The 23,748-nt window shown below is 39.7% G+C and overlaps 1 protein-coding gene across 1 annotated transcript in view; it reads right to left on the bottom strand.

Moving 5' to 3' along the window:
• Positions 1–9,088: 9,088 nt before the first annotated feature.
• LOC143733401 (V-type proton ATPase subunit S1-like) overlaps positions 9,089–23,748 on the bottom strand; it is a 32,468-nt gene continuing 17,808 nt past the window's right edge. Inside the window, exon 10 of the mRNA XM_077225106.1 lies at positions 9,089–10,160. Within this exon, the coding sequence (XP_077081221.1) occupies positions 9,951–10,160 (210 nt within the window). The 3' untranslated portion in view covers positions 9,089–9,950. The remainder of the gene's footprint in view (positions 10,161–23,748) is intronic.

A 23,748-nucleotide genomic window follows, 5' to 3' on the forward strand; every position in this document is an offset into this window, starting at 1 on the left:
AGGGCTTATCCCCTAAAACAGTCTCTGAACTTTGATAGTCACCGATCTAGCTCTCCGATCTAGCTATATTGACCGGTCCATGGCTGCTATGGTGGCGATGCGATGAAGAGGCATCTGTGGCATCAAGGAGTCAGATAAAGCTGTCCTCGTTTGACTCCCGCCTCACCCTCGGGACCCTGGAACAAGTTCCTGGGGAGAAGAGTAAAAGGTGAATCTGGCTAAAGAAAGCTCTTCTTCTGAGGAACTGGGGACGAAGAGAAACAATAATAGAGAAGCAACACATAGATCTGGGTGATGGGGGAAAAAAGGAGGTCATGGGCTTAACTGATGTTTGTTTATTTTCTGATAGCTCAGCTCTGATGGGACTAGACTCTCCTGGAGCGTGGCTCGGACTAGTTTAGAGTCCTTTTGAACATTGAAGCTTCTAGTCTGGGTTTCCCCATGCTGCCTTCCCGCAGCGCGATTTTATTCACGCTGAAAGGCAGTATGGATACCATGGTCCAGATTTTCGCCTCATCTAGGGAACCAATCACAGAACGGGGAGGGAGCAGCAAGACGATGACGACATCTATGCGACACACCGAAGCAGTTTGTTTATTTCTATGGATTCAACATGGCAGCAGACGCGAAGCTACCTTTTGATGCAGCCTTAGATATTGTTCTAAGTAGTTTAGAATGCAAGTTTATTTTGAAAAAAGAGCAGCTTTTGCACAAACGGCAATAGTCGCTGAACGTCATTGTTTTCACATAAATATCTTACCCATCGTCTTCTTCCTTGTCTAATTTCTGTCGCTCTACATACATCATCTGGTATAATTGAAACGATTGGCTATGAGCTACGTACAGGCGCGTTTGATAGACATTCTTAGCACCCAATAAACGGCGCCGGGCATTTGTAAACCACGCCTCAAATACGAGAAAATGTACATGTGATTCCCAGACCCAAGTCTCAAAGAGAATTGGGTCTGGCGTTAGCCAGGCTATGAAGCTCCAGGAACTTCCTAACATTGTAATGGGAGCAATGTGTTGCAAGATGTACTGCTCGCCAATGTTCCCTCTAAGCTGCGCGAGTGCGCGGCCGCGTACTTCTGATGCGGAGGCCGGCACTTCTGAAGCCGCGGCCGCGCATAAAAGATTAAAAGGCCACGCAGAGGACTGACGCGAAATGTGTGGGGAAATCCATTTGATTGTAGTTTAAGTGAGAAATAATTTCAGTGCTCTGGTCAACCGCTATAGAGTGAAAACTGGTGAATGCAGTTTACAGGTTTCATAGAAAGAGAATGATGTGAGCATGTGTGATTGGCAGTGAGTCTTGTGTGCGGACATGGTTAGATTACTATAAAAGAGTTCACATATTCACTTTTCTTGAAAATATTTAGCTATTCGATCTATTTAAATGCTTCAGTTTGTTTTCATATTATAATTATATAATATGTAAACAAAGTGAAGCATTTAAACTGATGTATTATATCACTACAAATACTTCAATTCGTTTTTTTAATATTATATTAGGCCTATATTTTATTATATTATAAGCCTAAATAAAGAATCTCACTGGCTCATTGCCATTAAAAAGTTTGAAACCCCACTGCTAAAGAAAATATTGGAAATTCATAAGCAATAAAAAATCATTTAACTTTGCTGGTTTAATGCTTCCTGTACACAATTAATTGACTGTACAAAAACACTTTATGTTTTTCCCAAACCATCTCAGTGTAACAGCTTACTTTTCTTTCATACTATATTCTATTATTGGAAAGAATTGAACTGTCCTGCAGAAGATTTTGTAAATAATTTTTCATAGGATTTCTTGGTAAAGACTGTACTGTTGACAGCACTGTTAAAAATATCAGGTAACCCAAAATGTGTTTCATTTAGTGACTTCTTAACTGCTTGTTTTTCAAAAATATGATTTAATACCAATAAGTTACATCAAGGGTCAAATAAAATGGCACATTCAAGTTAAAAGTTACAACTGAATGTAGGAACCATTGTGTTTCTACGTGTGCTGTACAGGTCAGGTATAAAGAATATTTTGCTCAGGTGGCGAAATATGTCCGCCCAATAGAAAAAAGTTTGGCTCAGCAAGAAAAAAAATTAGAGGGAACATTGCTGCTCGCCCGCTGATACTTTAATGGTTCAGGGCTGAGGCCTCCAAGCTTAGTGCTTAGTTTGTTAGTTTGAGATGTACAAGCAGGCATATGGTCAGCATGGCGTAGTTGGTACGGCGTCCCCATAGCATCAGGGGTAGGGGACGCCAATACACATCTTCTGAAAGAGTACAGAATCTCCTGATCAAAACACAGGTGAAAAGGAAGCAGAAACAATGGATAGAAGCATTGCTTATGCACATATTGTAGTCTTTTAAAAAGTAACATGATTTTCTCAACTTTTTGTTCAAAATGTTGCTTTTTTATGAAACTTACCCACATTCAAGTGTTGATAGAAGATTTCTGCTGTTGTTAAAAGCAGAGGGTCTGTTCTTACTTTTGATATATTGCATGTTCAGACACACAAACAAAAAATCTGGAGGCCATGAAAATTTTGTGAAAATGATTTTACTAAATACTGGTGGTTTAGTGTGTTGCTTTAAAGGATTAGTTCACCTCAAAATGAAAATTTCCTAATAATTTACTCACCCCAATGCCATCCAAGATATCCATGTCTTTCTTTCCTCAGTGGAAGATTAAGATTAAGACTAAGTTTTTTGAGGAAAACATTTCTGGATTTTTCTTCGAATAATGGACTTCAATGGCAACCAACGTTTTGAAGTCCAAATCAATGCAGTTTCAAAGGTCTTTGAAGTGCTTCAACTGGCTGTGCACGATCGCAGCTGAGGAAGAGTCTTATCTCGTGAAACGATAGGTCATTTAAAAAAAAAATATATATATATATATATATATACACACTTTTTAACTACAATTGTTCGGATTGAGCTGATCTGCAACGCGCCGGGAACTACGTCATCACGTTGAAAGGTCAAGCTCGATGTCGCCGGCGTCGGCGGAAGTATCGCCCCACTGGATTTAAACAAACAGGATACGCACACTTAAAGACCATTTTAAACAATAATATGACACAAAGACATAAATATGCCATTCAACATACAATACAATTTGAACTATCCTCCTTCACACGGTCGAGTGGGGCGTTACTTCCGCTAGCGCCGGCGACATCCAGGGTGACCTTACAACGTGATGACATAGTCCCCTGCACGTTGCAGATCAGCTCAATCTGAACAATTGTAGTTAAAAAGTATACATATATATTTATTTATTTTTAAAAATTTAAATGACCTATCTTGTCGTTCGATAAGACCCTCCTCCTCAGCTGCGATCGTGCACAGTCCGCTGAAGCACTTCAAATACCTTTGAAACTGCATTGATGCATTGACTGCAAAATGTTGGTTGCCCTTGAAGTCCATTATCGAAACAATCCAGAAATGTTTTCCTCAAAAAACTTAATTTCTCTTCCACTGAGGAAAGAAAGACATGGATATCTTGGATGGCTTTGGGGTGAGTAAATTATTAGGAAATTTTCATTTTGAGGTGAACTAAGCCTTTAAGCTAAAGAGACAGTATTTGTGTCACAACCCTTAAAGACCCAATGTGATGCAACTCTACCGTTGTCCCTGTCCCATGCATCTCCACTATCATTCTATTGCAGAGTTCCTGGAGTTCATGAAAGGGGTGGAATAAAGGATGAAGGAATGTCTTCCTGGTGTTTCTCCCTGGAATGTCAAACAAAAGGATAGCAAATATACAAGCTTGATGAGAGAAAATATAGACTGACAGATCTTATTAATATGTCGATAATTTTAAGGACAATATTCTCAGAAGATTCAATTATTGTAAACACCTGTAAACACATTGAAGTCAAGGCCAAGTTGTGTAGATTTAAGATTTAAATTGTAAATTAAATTGTAGCTTTTGCCGTTTGTTTTATTTTTAACAAACTGCAGTTTGTTTTACACTTGGAAAGAAATAACTATTCTAAAGGGATTCCCATAATCCACATCTTTCAATCTTTTTTTTTTTTTGTAAAGACTGAGTTTACATTTGAGAGTGTATTGTTTTCCAGCCTATGTCAAATTAACAAAATGAAACGTGTCTGCTTGTTCATGAAAATAGAATAAAGCTTTTGAGAATTTTGGTCTGTTTATTCCTTGAGTCATGCATTAAAACATAACATGGATGCCCTCTTTCACAGACAAGGCTAAAGCCTAGTCCCAGAATAAAATGCATGTTTGAGCCGTTTAACTGAAAGCAACTTGCATTCTCAGTGCCATTGATTTGTCTCAAGATGCACACTAGTAATGTTTCTTTTTCCTAAGGCACATTTTAAAAAGCTATTTAAATTAGAGTATTAGAGAGTTATACTAGCATCACTAGTATTTATGGGATGGTGTAGTGTGTTGTAGTGGCTAAACTTGATTGGTTAATGATTTATCAATCCTCTAAAAGCAAGCAATAAGAATCCTTGACCTAACTAAACCTAATGTTAGTCGAGGAGGACTAAACCTGTAAGAACTGAACTCAAAGTCTGTTTGAATAAAAGTGTCTGCTAAAAAATGATCAGAGAGCTCTTCTTGTAACTACATAGTAATGGGCATCATAAACACTAGTTTTAAGTCACTGCAGTCAATAGGCTTTGATTCTCTGCCCTGCTAAAACGTCCCGCTACACCAGTTCAGTTTTGCTTGAGAACAGCATGGCCATGCTGGTCCACCAGCCAGACCAGCATTAAACCACCTCAAACCAGCCTGGGCCCACAGGAACTCATGCTGGTTTTCCAGCAGGGCAGATAGTAGCTGCATCTCTTTTCTAATATTGTTTGACCTCAGTGCTGCTTTTGATACTGTGCACCTCCACATTCTTGTGGATAAGCTTGAGAATCACGTTGGCATTTATGAGCACTGCAGATATTATGGTTTAATTGTATTTATCCAATTGCCGTCAGTTTGCCTGTGTTGGGAAGAGATGTAAGATTGCACATAAGTTAAATGTGAAGTGCCACAGGGATCAGTATTAGGCCCCCTGCTTTTTTAATCATCTATGCTTCCACTTAGGGAAATTATTAGGAAATATGGAATAAGTTTCCTCAGCCTTCTTTCACCTAAGAAATATTGCTAAACTACGACACATGCTGTCTTTTTCAAATGCTGATAAGCTAATTCATGCATTTATGACCTCCAGATTAGTGTTTAGATGAATCTTTATTAGTGATAAAGATTTACAGTGCTTTATTGAGTAACCACTCAATAAAGCACTGCAAAAATCTAATCCGGAGGTCATAAATAAAAGTCTTGCTGGTGTCACGGGTGACCAATTCCTAGATCGGAACGCTTGATGTGAGCCGGAGTTTCCGGAGGGGAAGACTTCCGGTGCGGGATCCAGGAAGTTCCGGTTGTAGCGACCGATGACAGAACTCATCACCAGTAATTCGAAATCGGTGCGGGACGAGAAGGGGACGTTGCGATTGGAGCTCGTGCCGATGGAAGAGAGGATAAATAGTATCACCTCATGGTATGGGTGTGGGGTTTTTCTTCGAGATCCGGTCGAGCCTTTGGACGGGTGAAGTCTTGTCACGTTGTGCTGGGCCCTAGCGGGACTCACGAAGCAGATGTGACGGGCGGCCGGAAGCTGAGCAGAGGATACTTGTAACAGGCTTGAGTCTGCTGGAAGAGAGAGATAAGTGACCTTGGGGACTGAATTTCTGCACAGTTGATGCTTGTAGTGAACATCGGGGGAGGATTAATATTGGAATGGATGTGTCTGTTGAATTCGGATGTGCTTAATACGTTGCTCTTTGATTCCCACGGAGTTTCAACGTGATCGGTGGACGGAGCCTCACGCCTAGGCCTTAACTTTGTGAGTGCAGTGTTGTGCAGTATTTTCCATGTCCTTTTCACGTCTGTTTGTGTGAAGATTGTAAACGAACACGAGTTTGGGGTGCTGGCCGAGGCAGTGGTGGGCCTGGATCACCAATCCTGGTGGGTACCATCATCGAAGAGAAACTCCACTGGAGGTGACGTATTGAATATGCTTTCTATTCCTTCAAAACCATTGAAGAGAGCATTGAAATGAAACATTGATCATCCTCTCTGCTTGAGTTCCATGAGTATACAGCAACGCTGGTGAGATACGTACCCTTCTCTGCTGAAGCCCTGTGAATGCACTGTAACGTTGATGAAACATTAATCATCCTTTCTGCTTGAGTTCCATGAGTATACAGCAACACTGGTGAGATACGTACCCTTCTCTGCTTGAGCCCTGTGAATGCACTGTAACGTTGATGAAACATTGATCATCCTTTCTGCTTGAGTTCCATGAGTATACAGCAACGCTGGTGAGATACGCACCTTTTCTCTGCTTGAGCCTTGGGAACGTACAGCAACACTGGTGCAGCACGGAGCACTCTTTCAGCTTGAGCCCTGCGGACATACCGCAACGTTGAAGCAATACTTAACCTCTCTTCTGCTTGAGCCCTGTGACGTACTGCTGCGCTGGGAGACCCAAATCCTTCTTCCCGCCTGGGCCTTGTGACGATGAGTTCTCTGGGGACACACCACTGAGTCACGTTGCTTACCAAATAAAGACTGCTTTTAATAGACCTTCTTTTATATCTCAATAAAGCATTTGTACTTTTTATATCTTACTTGCCTGCCTGTGTGTTCTTGTGGTGTCGGCTCCTCACGGGGGTGCGCAGTTAAGGGGCACGGCCGGTCATCTGGTGACCACCCCGACCTGTGCCGGTGACACTGGCTCTATAAATAAGCTCCAATTGGTTCAGAATGCAGCTCATAGAGTACTTAGAAATCACCAAGAAATATGATCAAATCAGCCCAATTATATCTACATTATAACCATCTGTCAGGTTTTGTCTCGGTTTTGATCTTCTGATAATTGTAATATGTGTGGCATTTACCAGGCTAGGATTTAATGCTGTACTGGAGAGATCAGGTGCCGAATAAAAGTTCAGTTGTTATTGGTATACATGGCATTCTGTATTTATTACACTATTACATACAAAGCCTTGAACTGCCATGCTTTATTGTATTAGAATTCTCCACGCTAACAACTACGGCAAAATCTGGCCTGCCTAGCTCCTGAACTAAACTGCTATGGGATAGGATCCCAACGTAGGTTTTGGAGGAGCCTAATCATTCAGTCCTGTCAATCATCATTACGTGCATATATAAGCACCAGTCATTGCACCATCCCAGCGACAATTCTTCCGGCATTCCTCCAGTCCACCTCCCCGTCTTTTAATCTATTCCTCTCTTTCTTCCTCTACATAACACCGTTACAGTGGGGTTTAGCTCAAAGCTCGGCCCTCCTTCGAGGACAGCATGCCAAGTTCGTTTACCAGGATCTATTTAGACTGGATGGGCAGGAGAACTCATGAAATTACAGGTCCTTCTCAAAAAATTAGCATATTGTGTTAAAGTTCATTATTTTCCATAATGTAATGATAAAAATTAAACTTTCATATATTTTAGATTCATTGCACACCAACTGAAATATTTCAGGTCTTTTATTGTTTTAATACTGATGATTTTGGCATACAGCTCATGAAAACCAGAAATTCCTATCTCAACAAATTAGCATATCATGAAAAGGGTCTCTAAACGAGCTATTAACCTAATCATCTGAATCAACTAATTAACTCTAAACACCTGCAAAAGATTCCTGAGGCTTTTAAAAACTCCCAGCCTGTTTCATTACTCAAAACCGCAATCATGGGTAAGACTGCCGACCTGACTGCTGTCCAGAAGGCCATCATTGACACCCTCAAGCAAGAGGGTAAGACACAGAAAGACATTTCTGAACAAATAGGCTGTTCCCAGAGTGCTGTATCAAGGCACCTCAGTGGGAAGTCTGTGGGAAGGAAAAAGTGTGGCAAAAAACGCTGCACAACGAGAAGAGGTGACCGGACCCTGAGGAAGATTGTGGAGAAGGACCGATTCCAGACCTTGGGGGACCTGCGGAAGCAGTGGACTGAGTCTGGAGTAGAAACATCCAGAGCCACCGTGCACAGGCGTGTGCAGGAAATGGGCTAAAGGTGCCGCATTCCCCAGGTCAAGCCACTTTTGAACCAGAAACAGCGGCAGACGCGCCTGACCTGGGCTACAGAGAAGCAGCACTGGACTGTTGCTCAGTGGTCCAAAGTACTTTTTTCGGATGAAAGCAAATTTTGCATGTCATTCGGAAATCAAGGTGCCAGAGTCTGGAGGAAGACTGGGGAGAAGGAAATGCCAAAATGCCTGAAGTCCAGTGTCAAGTACCCACAGTCAGTGATGGTCTGGGGTGCCATGTCAGCTGCTGGTGTTGGTCCACTGGGTTTTATCAAGGGCAGGGTCAATGCAGCTAGCTATCAGGAGATTTTGGAGCACTTCATGCTTCCATCTGCTGAAAAGCTTTATGGAGATGAAGATTTCATTTTTCAGTACGACCTGGCACCTGCTCACAGTGCCAAAACCACTGGTAAATGGTTTACTGACCATGGTATTACTGTGCTCAATTGGCCTGCCAACTCTCCTGACCTGAACCCCATAGAGAATCTGTGGGATATTGTGAAGAGAAAGTTGAGAGACGCAAGACCCAACACTCTGGATGAGCTTAAGGCCGCTATCGAAGCATCCTGGGCCTCCATAACACCTCAGCAGTGCCACAGGCTGATTGCCTCCATGCCACGCCGCATTGAAGTAGTCATTTCTGCAAAAGGATTCCCGACCAAATATTGAGTGCATAACTGAACATAAATATTTGAAGGTTGACTTTTTTTGTATTAAAAACACTTCTTTTATTGGTCGGATGAAATATGCTAATTTTTTGAGATAGGAATTTGGGGTTTTCATGAGCTGTATGCCAAAATCATCAGTATTAAAACAATAAAAGACCTGAAATATTTCAGTTGGTGTGCAATGAATCTAAAATATATGAAAGTTTAATTTTTATCACAATATGCTAATTTTTTGAGAAGGACCTGTATAGTCAAACCTGACTATGTAGCCTGGACCATAACAGTGTGAACCTTCATAACCACATAAACTGTCAGGTAAAAAAAAAAAAAAAGATTTCAAAAGTTGTCTCAATGAGGTTTATTTAACACGGACACAATATACACATTTAAGAGTGTACACCTCCAAAACGTGCCAGCATGAAATGACAATAGATATTTTAGGTATAAACCAGATGTGCCATCAACATAAAACATGTTATTTATGAGAGCTATTTGTGCAAATGATTCACTACAATAATATTATTAAAAGACACATCATGCTGATATTTAAACAAAACAATATGTCAGAATGTCTCTGGTAACCTTTTTTCTAATATTTAAATACAGCTCACAAGATGTTTCCCTTTAAATCAAACCGAGATTGGTCACAAAAAATGTCAGTTCTCACAACAACACGCAGAAACATCTGTGAACACAAACTGGACACACAAATACGAAGCAAACTACAGTGGGGGAACTCAAAAACAAACACTGGAATCAAACATACGCATACCACCAATAAATAATACTTCATTTCATATTTACAGCACACTACAAACATTAAGCAGTCTGTTAATAGATATTTCTCTCACACAAATAATTTATTATGTAAAGTGTACAATTTACATTTAATGGTGCCCCAATCTGTAAATTCAATACGATTTTCCTGAAAAAGTAAATAAAAAAAGAAAATATAATGTAGTTGATTTTTAGATATTTAGCTCAAAGAATACTTAAGAATGAATCTCACAAAACTTGAACAAGGAAATTTTATTTTGCATAAAAAGAAGCCCATTTTAGTATCATTAAAATGTTCCTCTGTAATTGTCACAATAAAGTCACAATGAAAAAATCTTAATAGAGTTCTGGACATAACTATAACCATGTACTATAACTGCATAACTAAAGCAAGCACTAGTGCTGTGAGGCACCTGGCTCTGTGTCCTTCACTCGGTCTGAGGCACAGAGATGGCGGGACCCTTGGGGTCGTCAAAGCGGTCCATGGTGCGCAGCTGCATGATCATGTGCAGCCCGTAGGTCAGAACCAACACCATGAGCAGAGACGTGACCAGCCCCATCCAGATACCAGGAGTGAAGAAACTAGCACAGTCACTGGCGTACGAGAAATCATTCCCAGCGATGTTAAAGCCCTGGACCTGAGAGAGAGAGAGAGAGACAGAGAGAGAGAGAGAGAGAGAGAGAGAGAGAGAGAGAGAGAGAGAGAGAGAGAGAGAGAGAGAGAGAGAGAGAGAGAGAGAGAGAGGGGGAGAGAGAGAGAGAGAGATAGAGAGAGAGAGAGACAGAGAGAGAGAATTTTTTTTTTTGAATTTCAAAAACTCTTTATTTTTCAAAACAGAGTTCTCTTCAACACACACAAAAAAACAATTTCCAAAACAAAAAAGAAAAGAACATGATTTAACTCAAAACAGTTCCAAGGCACAAGACATTCTCCACAACAGAACATAAAACATTTTTAAGACACCAAATGTTTATGAACTCCTCAACATTATTTGTGGAACAGTAGAAATCAAAATCAACTTTCAATCTAGCTTTCACCATTCTAACAAAAACAGTGTTTATGTCAAAATCTAAGGACTCTTCGATCTTATTCCTTCTACTTAGGTAAATAGCCATTTTTGCTTGACCAGATATAAAGTAAAACAATTGACATTTCAACCTCCTTTTCTGACTGTAACTGAAACCAAGAATAAATAGATGCTTTGAAAAATTCTCTCCAAACATCATGAACATTTGTTGCAACAACTGAAAAAAAAGAGCACAGTCTGCTACAATCCAAAAAAGAAGTGGTAAACTGTTTCCCTCTGCAAACAAAAAGGGCATTCTTCACTTACATTAGGATTGATGATGGAAATGAAAGCATTGACAGCCACACTACCATGGAGGATTCTCCACTGTAGGTCCCCTAGCCTTTTGGTCAACGGTGGTTTGTAAATCACTCTCCATACTGGTCTGACCTCATTGTCAAGTCCCAGATGAGCTCTCCAAGGAGTGTCAGCCCGCCCACTTAGTTTACCTTTATTCACAATTTTTACAAACATTTTATACATCATTTTTCCTCCCATGTCATCATATTCATTTGTGAGAGTCTCTCTGGACTCTAACAGTAGACCAGTGCAGTCTTTAAAATCAGGAAAAAGAGTCAATGCTGGAAAAGAATCATCAACAACTGGTTGACATTGTCCATTACAGTAGTCTTTTATCAACGATAATTCAGTCTTTGTGAGTTCACGCTTCCAAGTGCTGAGCATTTGATCTATGATCCTTATCGATCTGACTCCAACATGAGAGGCTAGACTTGCAGTGTCGATCAAATTTGGTCCACACAGATCAACCACATGTCCCAGTGTAACAACCCCAGCTGAACAGAACAACTGCATCACGAAGGGTCCTGTTATGTGTTCCACGTTGAAACGAATGCCATTCACCACTGGCTCCTTCAGCAGCCATGACAGAGCCTCGCAGCTTGCCACTCTCTTTTTATGGAACATCCCCCACACAGTGAACAGTCCATGGTAAAACTTTGGAAGGTTACACAGTTTTTTAGCACTCAGGTCCATTAAAAACAAAGGCTCAGCAAGACCCAAATTCCTACCTCGGATCAATATGGTTCTGGCTAAGGGTCTCCAGACAAGGTTTGCAGGCCCAACAAGGAGTCTCTGGATGAACTGGAGTCGGAACGCAGCGCCCCTACTGGCGAGATGAATGAGACCCTGCCCTCCTTCCTCCTTTGGCAAAAACAGTACACTCTGTGGGACCCAGTGCAGCCGGTCCCAGAAAAAGTCCACCAATACTGCCTGTATCTTGGCCAGCAGTTGTGCAGGAGGGTCTACACATGATAGACGGTGCCACAGCATTGATGACACTAAATTGTTGATCACAAGTGTTCGACCCCTAAAAGACATGTGTGGCAAGATCCATTTCCATTTCTTGAGACGTCCTTCAACTTTTTCTAAAACATTGTCCCAATTTTTACACAGAACAGTATCATCTCCAAGATAAACACCAAGATATTTAAAACCACCCTTGTTCCAAATTAACCCGGCAGGTAAAACAAGTTTTCTGCTTAACTCGTTACTGATTGTCACAGCTTCACTTTTTCCCCAGTTAATTTTGGCAGATGACAATACGCCAAAACCATTAATATTTTCTACAAGGGTTTCTATATCTTCCTGTTTTTTTACAATGACAACAACATCATCGGCATAAGCAGATAATTTAAAAATGGTTTCACATCCAGGAAGGTTTACACCGACAAAAGATTTTCTTAATTTGTGCAAAAGAGGCTCTATGGCTAAGGAGTACAACATGCCAGATAATGAACATCCTTGTCTGACCCCCCTATGAACTTTAAAAGGAGCACTCAAACCACCGTTGATCTTTAAAATACTCTCAATGTCACTATACAAGACTCGAATCATGTTTACTAGGCCAGAGCTGAACCCAAACGCATCTAACGTTTGCCACAAATACTGGTGTTCGACTCTGTCAAATGCCTTTTCTTGGTCAATTGAAATCAGACAAATTTCGCAACCCAATGAATCGGAGAGGTCTAAAACATCACGAATTAAAATAATATTATCAGATATCAACCTATTGGGTATACAATAAGTCTGGTCAACATGAATGACATTCTCCATAACGTTTTTCAGTCTCATTGCCAACACCTTTGACAAAAGTTTGTAATCCGTGCAGAGCAGAGCAACCGGCCTCCAGTTCTTTATCTCTTGTAAATCCCCTTTTTTGGGGAGAAGAGTGAGGATTGCTCTCCTGCAACTCAAAGGTAAAAGTCCTTTTCTTAAACTGTCTCTGAGAACAAGCAACAAGTCTCTGCCAATCACAGGCCAGAAAACTTTGTAAAAATCCACAGGAAGTCCATCAATGCCTGGAGATTTACCGCTTTCTAGACTCTGCAACGCAGAATATAGTTCGTCAGCGGAGATCGGTGCATCCAACTCCATGTTAGCCTCCTCGGAAACCTTGGGTAAGCCCTCATAGAAAGACTGCGCCACCTCTGGTCTCTCTTGGAACTCACTCTTGAAGAGATTCTCATAAAAATCAACTGCAGATTTACGAATGTCCACAGACTCTTGCAGCAATTGTCCAGTGCTGGACCGCAGAGAGTGCATAAGCCTCCTTTGTCCATTTTTTCGTTCAAGGCCAAAAAAGAAATGAGAAGGTGCATCCATTTTGGCAATATTTTGATAACGTGAGCGAACCAGAGCACCTTGAGCAGAGAAACCCAACAGGTTAGATAGAGCTGACTTTTTCCTTTTCAGAACTTTAAAATGTTCTCCTTCTCTTGTTGAGTCTGCCAAATCTTGCAGCTTCTCTATTTCACTCTCCAAAGTTTTCATAGATCTAGTCATGTCCTTTGTGACATTGAGAGTATACTGTAGGCACAGCTGTTTTATATTGACCTTCCCTATGTCCCACCACTGTTGTAATGAATTGTACTCAGATTTTTCTTTTGTGTAACCACTCCAGAAATACTTAAAAGCATCTTTAAAAGATCTTTTATCAGAGAGCAAGGATACATTAAAATGCCAATAGGCACTTTTACATTTCACATCCTTAACAAATATAGCAACTTGTACGAGGCAATGATCTGAAATACCAATCGGGTGTATTGAACAACCTTTAAGAACATTACTCTGATGTTTGAAACAGTAAACTCTATCAAGCCTAGCCAAAGACAAAGAATTATCTTTAACAGAAGTCCAAGTATACTGACGCTGAGTGGTATGAAAAAACCTCCAAACATCACATAAATCATTCATCTCAATTACTTTTACAAGACAATTCTTACTGGCCCCATGTGGTTCTGGGTGGTTTCTGTCTAGAGCTGCATTCTCAGTGCAGTTAAAATCCCCTCCCAGGAACATGTATCCATCAGTGCCACAGTTGCTTATTACATCGTTTAGAATGTTTAAAAAGACCACCCTTTCTGGGCCTACAGTAGGAGCATAAACATTGATGAAAGTCATTTTTACACTTTCAAATACAGCTTGTATTTTTAACAAGCGACCTGCAATGATTTCCTCAGTAACACAAGAGATAGGTAAAAAATCTCTAGAAAACAAGATACCCACTCCACCACTGTTGCTACACTTATGGCTGAGAAACACTTCCCCATCCCAATCTTTCTTCCATGCAGTTTCATTTTCAGCTGTGCTATGTGTTTCTTGTAAAAAAATTACATTTAGTTTTTTGACTTTAAACAAACTGATGAGGGAAACTCTCTTCACATCCTCTCTGGCACCATTAACGTTTAAAGAACCCAACTTTATGTCACACATAGTAAATGTTAAGTTGCATTTAAACAGAACAGAGAGGTTAACGCAAACAAAGAAAAAGAAAAACAAAAGACACTTAACCATCATTAACTAATTGTGCTCTCGCTTTTATAAGAAATTTTTTTAAACGAAAAATTTCTTGATCTGTAAAGGTCAGTTGGCCAGGGTTTTCTGTATTTTTCATGAACAATTTGACTGAACCAATGAACAACTTTAAATCTGGGAAAAACTCATCAATTTTAACCAATCTCAAACCTTTGGTTCTTTGTAAAAAGGACTGAATTTTTGTGAAAGAGTAAGCACTTTCCACATCCATCTGTGTGTCCCCACTAACATCACTTTCAGACTCTTGAGTGTTCATCAACACATCATCTGACTGAGAAGAACAGTTCATAGGATTTGTTTTTGTCACTTTTGCAGTTTGTTCAGTGATTGATTTAATTTCTGGATTTTTCCTCTTGGTTGACAGTTTGGAGATTTCAGCATCCAACAAAACATCTTCCTCATTAAACAACACTGACTCAGCTACTCTAGTCGCAGTTTGACCAACATTTAGATCCTCGTTTAAACCATCTTGTACGTTTTGATCACTCGCTACATTTTCTGTCTGCTCATTCTCCTGATCGCTAACATCTCGGTTTTCTTCCTGCGCAGTTCTCTGCGGTTCGCCAGGTAAAGAGGCCCCGCTTTCGGCCCGAGCGGGCGGCGGATCCGCTGCGTTAACAGCGCGCGTCTCCCCTGCTCTCTCTGGGCACGAGCGAATCAAATGCCCAACAGTACCACACCCAAAGCATTTCATCGTCTCTGATGTTACATGCACAGTGTAGTCAAAGTCATCAACCTTAAACTTAAACACTAGATTTAACTCTTCATTTCTCTTGTTAAGAATCATGTGTACATGTCTCCTAAAAGACACAACGTGTTTGAGATGAGGCGACTTGCAGCTGATAGGAATCATCTTTATCGGAGTCACTAGTTTTCCGTGTCTGCCTAGCTCTTTTTCTAAAAGCTCATTTTTCATAAACGGGGGTATATTCGAAATGATGACTTTTTTGGCAGGGTTTACAAGAGACATAACTGGTGTGTATGTATCCTGAATCACAATTCCACTTTCAAGTAACTGATTTACTTTGTCCACACTGTCTAAAAAAATCACAATGGCACTATTCATCCTAGAAGCCGATTTAATACTGTCATAACCGACAATCTCACCCACTGCTAGACTACAATCCTCAACCGAGCACCCGTTAGGCGGAGAAAGTTTAATAGCGTGTCGGCGCGTGAGTTTGTGCAAACTACCGTGTTCACCTGCTGCAGCCATGCTGACAGCCACGCCGGCCGCCGCCGCCTCCACCAAACACACACAAACGAACCTCAATAAACACTGTTTCTCTAAACAACTCCTCAAAACATCAACAGAGAAACAAAAGTTTTGAAAGAAAAGAGAAGTAGACAACTCACATTCAGCAGCACGCACTCCCAACACGCACTCCCAACACGCACTCACAGAGAGAGAGAGAGAGGAGAGAGAGAGAGAGAGAGAGAGAGAGAGAGAGAGAGAGAGAGAGAGAGAGAGAGAGAGAGAGAGAGTGAGAGACAGAGAGGGGGGGGGGAGAGAGAGAGAGAGAGACAGAGAGAGAGAGATAGAGAGAGAGAGTGTGAGAGATTTTGATTTTTCAAAATTACTTTTATTACAATAAAAAATACCAACCATTAAAACATTTTTTCACAGTTAATCAATTTTTACGAACTTAAAGCAAAACACAACTCTCCGTTTACAACTGAGCACAAGGCTTCTCTATAACACCATATAGATTCAAACTTCAATAAGTTATTCATTACTTTATAAAATCGAAAATCAACAACAATTCTAGACTTCACCATTACTTTAAACACTCGTACCACATCACTATCATTCTTTTGTTCCATATGATTTCTCCTACTAATGTATATGGCCATTTTTGCTTTTCCAAGTACAAAGTTCAACAGCTGACATTCACCACTTTTACTTTTCACATACTTAAAACCACAAATAAAAGTCTGCACAGAAAACACTTCATTAAAACAATTAAAAATTGTTTTTAACTTATCAAACAACGGCTTTAGCCTAAAACAATAAGCAAAACAGTGGAAAACAATCTCTCTGTTTGAACAAAAAGGACAATCATGACTTGATTCAGAATTTAAAACAGAGACGAAAGCATTGACTGGGATAGTTCCATGTAAAACCCTCCAATGAATGTCAGCTGTTTTTTTAGTTAATGGTGGCTTATATAACGCTCTCCACTCTGGTCTAACACCTTCATCCAACCTCAGAACATCACGCCAAGGTGTGTCCATTTTTTGATGTAAACCTTTTTTGTTGAAAAACTTTACACAAGCCTTATATAGCTGTTTTCCATTAACATCATTAAAAACTAAACACATACTCTTCAATTGTAAGAAGATTCCAACATGATCATTTAAACTGGGAGATATAACAACTTTAGGAAAGGAATCCAACTCATTAGGACAAACAAGTCCTTCACAATAGTCTTTGAGCGTATTCGACTCCTCAGATGTAAGAACAGATCGCAACCTCTGTAATATTTGAGTCATTGTTCGAACAGATTTCATCTTCAAACAAGCAGTCACTTCCTCAGCGTCTGCAAGTTCAGCTCCCACCAAAGTTACAAGTCCTTTTAAAGTTGTGATTCCAGCTTGAATAAGAAGTTCAGTAAATATGCTGCTTGTGCTCATTACATCCAGTCTCGCACCATTTATCAGGGGTTCTTCCAACAACCAAAATAAGGAGTTTGTATTTTCAGACTTCTTTACATTAAAACAACTCCAAACTTTAAAAAGATTTTTATAGAAAACTGGTAAACATGAAGTGTCAATCTTTTTAGGATCCATTAAAAACAAGGATTTGCTGAGGTTCATCTCTTTAACAGATTTCAAAATGAGACTGGTTACTGTACTCCAACTTGCATTTTCTGAGCTTATCAAAAAACTCTGCAAAAACTTCAACCGAAATGCAGCAACTCTGCTTTGCAGATGGACCAGCCCTTGTCCACCTTCCTCTTTTGGTAAATACAAAATGCTTTGTATTACCCAATGTAATTTGTCCCAAAAGAAATCGACCAAAATTGATTGTATCTTTGCCAACAAATAAGTTGGTGGATCGACACAAGCCAACCGATGCCACAAAAAAGATGCAACCAAATTATTTATTATAATCACCCTTCCTCTATAAGACATAGTTGATTTCAGCCACTTCCACTTATCCAACCGTCCTTTTATCTTCTCAATCACTCCTTCCCAGTTCTTCTGCACAGTCACTTCATCACCCAGATGCACCCCCAGATATTTAAAACCATTTTTATTCCATATTAAACCACCTGGTAGATCTGGCGTTTTTTCTTTCCATTTTCCCAACAACACTGCATCACTTTTTTTCCAATTGACTTTTGCAGAAGAAATAGATTCAAAATCATTGGCTATTCTTATTAAACTTTGTATGTCTTTATGGCCTTCAATCATTACAACAATATCATCAGCATACGCAGATAACTTAATTGCATTATCACATTTTGGAATTACTAAACCAATCAGCTCTTTTCTTAATTTATTTAAAAAAGGTTCTATTGCCAGTGCATACAGCATTCCGGACAAAGAACAACCTTGTCTGATCCCACGCTTAACCTTAAAAGGAGCGCATAAGCCACCATTAAACTTCAACACACCCTCAATGTCATTATACAAAGTCTTGATTTTATCACTAAAAATAGAATTAAAACCGAAAGCTTTCAAAACTTTCCATAAATAATCATGTTCAACACGATCAAAAGCTTTCTCTTGATCGATGGAAATCAAGCCTGCATTTAAACCAAATATTTTGACTACTTCAAAAATGTCTCTAACTAAAGAAACATTATTGAATATTGACCTGCCAGGGATGCAGTAAGACTGATCAGGATGTATAACCTCTTCTAAAACCTTTCCAAGTCTTGTTGCTAACACCTTCGAAAGGATTTTATAATCGCAACACAACAAAGAGACAGGTCGCCAACTTGTTATTTGAGTTAAATCACCTTTTTTTGGTAAAAGAGTGAGAACTGCTCTTCGACAGCTTAAAGGTAGACATCCTTCAGTTAAACTAATATTCAAAACTTCCAATAAATCCTCACCTATTATACTCCAATAAGACTTATAAAACTCAATTGGAAGTCCATCTATTCCAGGAACTCGACCACATTCCATGTTTTGAAGATTCTTATACAACTCTTCCAAAGTTATGGGTTTATTAAGATCCTCATTAGATTCTACAGAAATCTGAGGTAAATCTCTAAAAAAAGATTGTTCTATACACTGATCTTCTTTGGACTCATTTTTATACAACTTTTCATAAAAACGAACTGCTCTCAAACGCATTTCAATTGGATCTGAAAGTAAAATCCCACTCTCAGATTGTAAAACGTTAATAAAACGTCGTTGCCCATTTTTCTTTTCTAACCCAAAGAAAAATTTGGATGGAGCATCCATCTCATTTGAGTTTTGAAAACGTGATCTTATTAATGCTCCTTGTGCTTTTAACCCCAACAGATCCGATAAAGCAGATTTTTTATGTTTAAAGTCATCAATAAGGTCTTGATTTCCAGTTTGTGTTGAACTTTGAAGTCTTAAAACTTCAGCTTCTAAAATCTGAACAGATCTAGTCAATTCTTTAGTGACATTCAGGGTGTATTGTTGACACAGTTGTTTTATTCGAACTTTTCCAAACTCCCACCAGTTCTTTAAAGATTGAAAATCATTCTTTTCCCTTCTAAAATTAATCCAAAAACAATCTAAAATTTCTTTGAAATGACTATCTTCTAAAAGAGTGGTATTAAGATGCCAATATGCACTATTTGGTTTAACAGAATTCATAGAGATTTCGTATCCTATTAAACTGTGATCTGAGATACCAACCGGAGAAATAAAACATCTTTTAAAAATATTAAGATGATGTTTAAAAACATATAACTTGTCTAACCTTGCTAATGATAACAAGTTATCACGAGCATGCACCCAAGTATATTGTCTAACATCTTTATTAAAATTTCTCCAAACATCACTCAAATCATGCGTTTCAATCATTTGAATGAGTCTCCTGCGTGATGGCATATGTGGCTCAATATGATTTCTGTCTAAACTGCTTACAGCACAATTAAAATCACCCCCAAAAACAAGTATTCTTCCCCTTTACACTCTTCCAAAGTTTTACAAAGAGTATCTAAAAAACACATTCTTTGTATTGGTTGACTTGGGGCATAAATACAAATAAAAATAAATACAGAATGCTCAAAGTTCGCAATCACTTTTAAAATTCTTCCTTTAATAATCTCCTCCATTTTAAATGAACTGGGAACAAAGTTCTTATCAAATAAAATACCAACACCACCACTGAGGGAAGTATTATGGCTTAAAAAGGATGAACCATTCCATTCTTTGAGCCATTCAACAGCATTTCTATCATCACTATGGGTCTCTTGCATGAAAAAAACATCAATTTTTTTCTGTCTCACTACCTCATATATTTCCAATCTTTTCCTTACATCTCTGGCTCCATTCACATTTAATGAGGCAATGCGAAATTCACCCATAGCTTGGAATAAGATTATCCATAAAAAGCTGAGTAAGAGACAGGTCCCATGCATCATTAAATTAGTCTTCATTATCGCCATTAGTCAGTTGATTTTGAACTTTGGTGACAAATTTCTTAAGACGATACACTTCTTTATCTAAGAAACATCCTTCAGTCATTGAACTCTTAGTCACTTCAACAAATCTTTTAAGATTTGGAAAGTAATCAACGACTTGTACACCTCTCAGATTTTTTGTCACTCTTAAAAAAGACTTGATTTTTTCAGTGCTGCAGTCGTGACATGGCCAATCACTCTGAGAACACATTGAAGCAGTGGAATCAGAAGAGTCACTCTCACTTCCAGCACCCTGGTCAGATTCACTGGCCTGTGCTTTTGTTTTTCTTACTTGTTTATTAACAATACAATCGCTTCTCATCTTCCTTTTCAGGGGTGTTTTAAACAAGCTTTGATCTACTTCCATCAATAAAACAGTATCCTGCTTATTCGGACTTTCAGCGGCAGAATCAGCATCGTTCATCTGACTCACTGGAACCGACTCACTGTTCTCATTAGACTCATTTTCCACCGAATCTAACTGTTCAGTGACCTGTTCTTCAATTACATTTTTTCCATTTCTTATTTCGACTGCAGGCTCCTGATTTACCCCAACATCAGTAGAGCTTAATTTATCAGCCTCTTTAGAATGAACCACTTCACGCTGTACACCCGAAGGCCCCGGTTTATTGACATTCGCGTTCACGTTACCGGTCGGACAAGCACGAATCTGATGACCCGTCTTTCCACATCCAAAACACCTCATAGAGTCAGTCGACACAAATACTGTGTAATCAAAATCATCTATTCTGAATTTCAAATTCAGATCAAGTTCATTCCCATTGTTTAAAACCATGTAAGTAAATCTTCTAAAGGAAACAACATGTTTCAACAGTTCAGACTTGCTAGCAATAGCGATCTTCTTAACAGGTGAAACAAGTTTACCAAACCGCGAAAGTTCTCTTACCAACACTTCATCCTTGATAAAAGGTGGAACATTGGACAAAGTCACCTTTTTAGCTGGTGTGGACAGGGGGAGTACAGATGCAAATGAACCCCGCAATTCAATGCCCTTTACCACTACCTCATTTGCCTTTTCCACTGTGCTCAAAAAAAGTACAATTGCATTGTTCATCTTTGAAGCAGCCAAAACGCATGCATGCCCAATCACATTTCCAACAGCTAAACTACATTCCTCTGCAGTTCCCGCCGCCACGATTTTAACTCCATGCCGACGCGTGAGGGAATCTAAAACTCCACCTGTGGGAGCCGCCATGGTGTACGAAAACACCGGCGTAAAACGCCCTCAAACCAAATTTATCACCCAGTCGCAACACATACAATTTTAACAAAAACACACACAAACAAAAACACCTACAACATAAAAAATAGAAGTTTGAAAAAGAAGCCACAGCGGGCACAAACACAGCTCGCACTCACCACGCACTCCACACTCTCACCTTCGCTCGCACATGCGCACAGAGAGAGAGAGAGAGAGAGAGAGAGAGAGGGGGAGAGAGAGAGAGAGAGAGAGAGAGAGAGAGAGAGAGAGAGAGAGAGAGAGTGAGAGAGAGAGAGACAGAGAGAGATAGATAGAGAGAGAGAGATAGAGAGAGAGTGAGAGAGAGAGACAGAGAGAGATAGATAGAGAGAGATAGAGAGAGAGTGAGAGAGAGAGACAGAGAGAGAGAGGGGGGGAGAGAGAGAGAGACATAGAGAGAGAGATAGAGAGAGAGAGAGTGAGAGAGGGAGGTTGAACAGATCTTTATTTTTACATTAAATCCAGGATTTACAACACTATTGTTACCTGTATCATTTTACCTCAGCAACAATTTAAAATTATATTAAAAAGTAAAAAATAAATCTGCATTATCGAAAACACATAAAACCTCATTTATACCCCAAATTCTTAAAAACCTTTCAACATTATTGATCAGCTTATAATATGAAAATTCTATTTTTATCCTTCCTTTTACCATACACTTCAACATCATTTCTACATCCGTTGAACCAATTTCCAACTCCTTGTTTTTCCTTGTTTTCCACATTGCAAGCTTTGCTGTACCAATTAGGTAATTTAATAAACACAATTTACCTCTATCACGCACTTTGTATTTGAGTCCCCCAATAAAAACTTTATGGGAAAACTCCTCACCAAAAGAATCCAAGAAACCAAGAATCAAGCAACTTAAAAAGACCTCCAAGCCTCAAACATCCTAAGAACAAATGTTCTATGGTTTCTTCAGCACTACAAAAACTGCAATCCCCCCCACTGCCGGATTCAGGTGTGCTACATGTCTGTTCGTAGCTATCGCCCTGTGGATAAGCCTCCACTGCAGATCAGCTGTCCGCTTCTCGATGGGAGGCTTATACAGGACTCTCCACCTGTCCCTCACCAGGAAGTCTGGCTCCATTGTCTCTGTCCACTTTAAGAAACTCTGCCGGCTGAGTGAGTCCATGTGAATAACTTTCACTGTAACATACAACAATGCTTTTTTTGATGCAACTTCAAACTCTTCCAGCTGCGGAGTTTTAAAAGTCAGTATAGATACTTCAAGCTCTCCTTGTTCTTCACTGACAGCAGGAAAAAATTTCAACTTTGGAAACCCTCCTTTCTGCTGTTGTACATTCCCCCCAGCAACAAGGTTTCTGTAACTGCTCGGCAAAGCAGCAAAAATCTCATCTCTTAATTTTGAAACAATTCTTATCGAGCACAAACCAGATAGTTCTTTAAAAGTGTCCACTGAACTCCATCTGCCATTATCCAGTAAATGTCCCAGTTTAGTGACTCCGTTCTTTACGAGAGTTCTCCGAATGCTTACTGATGATAAAAATCGGGTCTGAATCAACGGATTATGAAACAATGGTTCCTCATTAATCCAGTCCCCAAGCTCATTCAAGTTTCTCTCCACTTTCAAAACCTTATTCCAAGCTTGCAACATTGATTTGTAATACGAAGAGGTACTGTCCAGTCTCAACCCGTCCATTTTCAATAAAAACAAGTGTTTGTCTAGTCCAAAACTTTCAACCTTCTGCAGAAATGCACATGCCGTCTGTGTCCATGCTAAATCCTCTTGATAGAGAAGTTTCTGCACTGCTTGCAGCCTGAAAGCGACAATTCGACTCTTTACATCCACCAGACCTTGGCCTCCTTCATGTACCGGTAAGTAAAGCACTGCAGCCCGAGTCCAGTGTTCGCCACTCCAGAAAAATCTACTATTTTCCTCTGTATGTTACAAAGCAGTTCGCTTGGTGGTTCCAGAACAATAACTTTATGCCAGAGCGTGGAAGCTGCCAGATTGTTTGCCACCAGAACTCTTCCTCTGTAGGACAATTGTGGTAATAGCCATTTCCATTTAGACAATCGAGCTACTACCTTCTCCAGCACTCCCTCCCAATTCTTCAATTTAAAACTTTCCTTTCCTAAAAACACACCTAACACTTTTATACCCTCCCTACCCCAGATCAGTCCTCCTGGAAGTTTCGGAGGTCCGGTGTCTCTCCACCGGCCAGTAATAAACCCCTCGCTTTTCTCCCAGTTAACTCTAGCTGAGGAAGCCATCTCATATTGCCTGATGCTTGTTTCCAAAACTGTTACATCATTTTGTCCGGAAATACAAACGGTTACATCATCGGCATAAGCAGACATATACACCTTAAAAGTTTCCTTTACACCTGTAATTGAAAAACCACCCAAATCTCTCCTTAATTTACACAACAGAGGCTCAATTACAAGACTATATAATTGCCCAGAAAGAGGACAACCCTGC

This window comes from Siphateles boraxobius, unplaced genomic scaffold, assembly GCF_051911475.1.
Source record: "Siphateles boraxobius isolate OS27281-9 unplaced genomic scaffold, OSU_SipBor_1 99, whole genome shotgun sequence".
Lineage (NCBI taxonomy): Eukaryota > Metazoa > Chordata > Actinopteri > Cypriniformes > Leuciscidae > Siphateles > Siphateles boraxobius.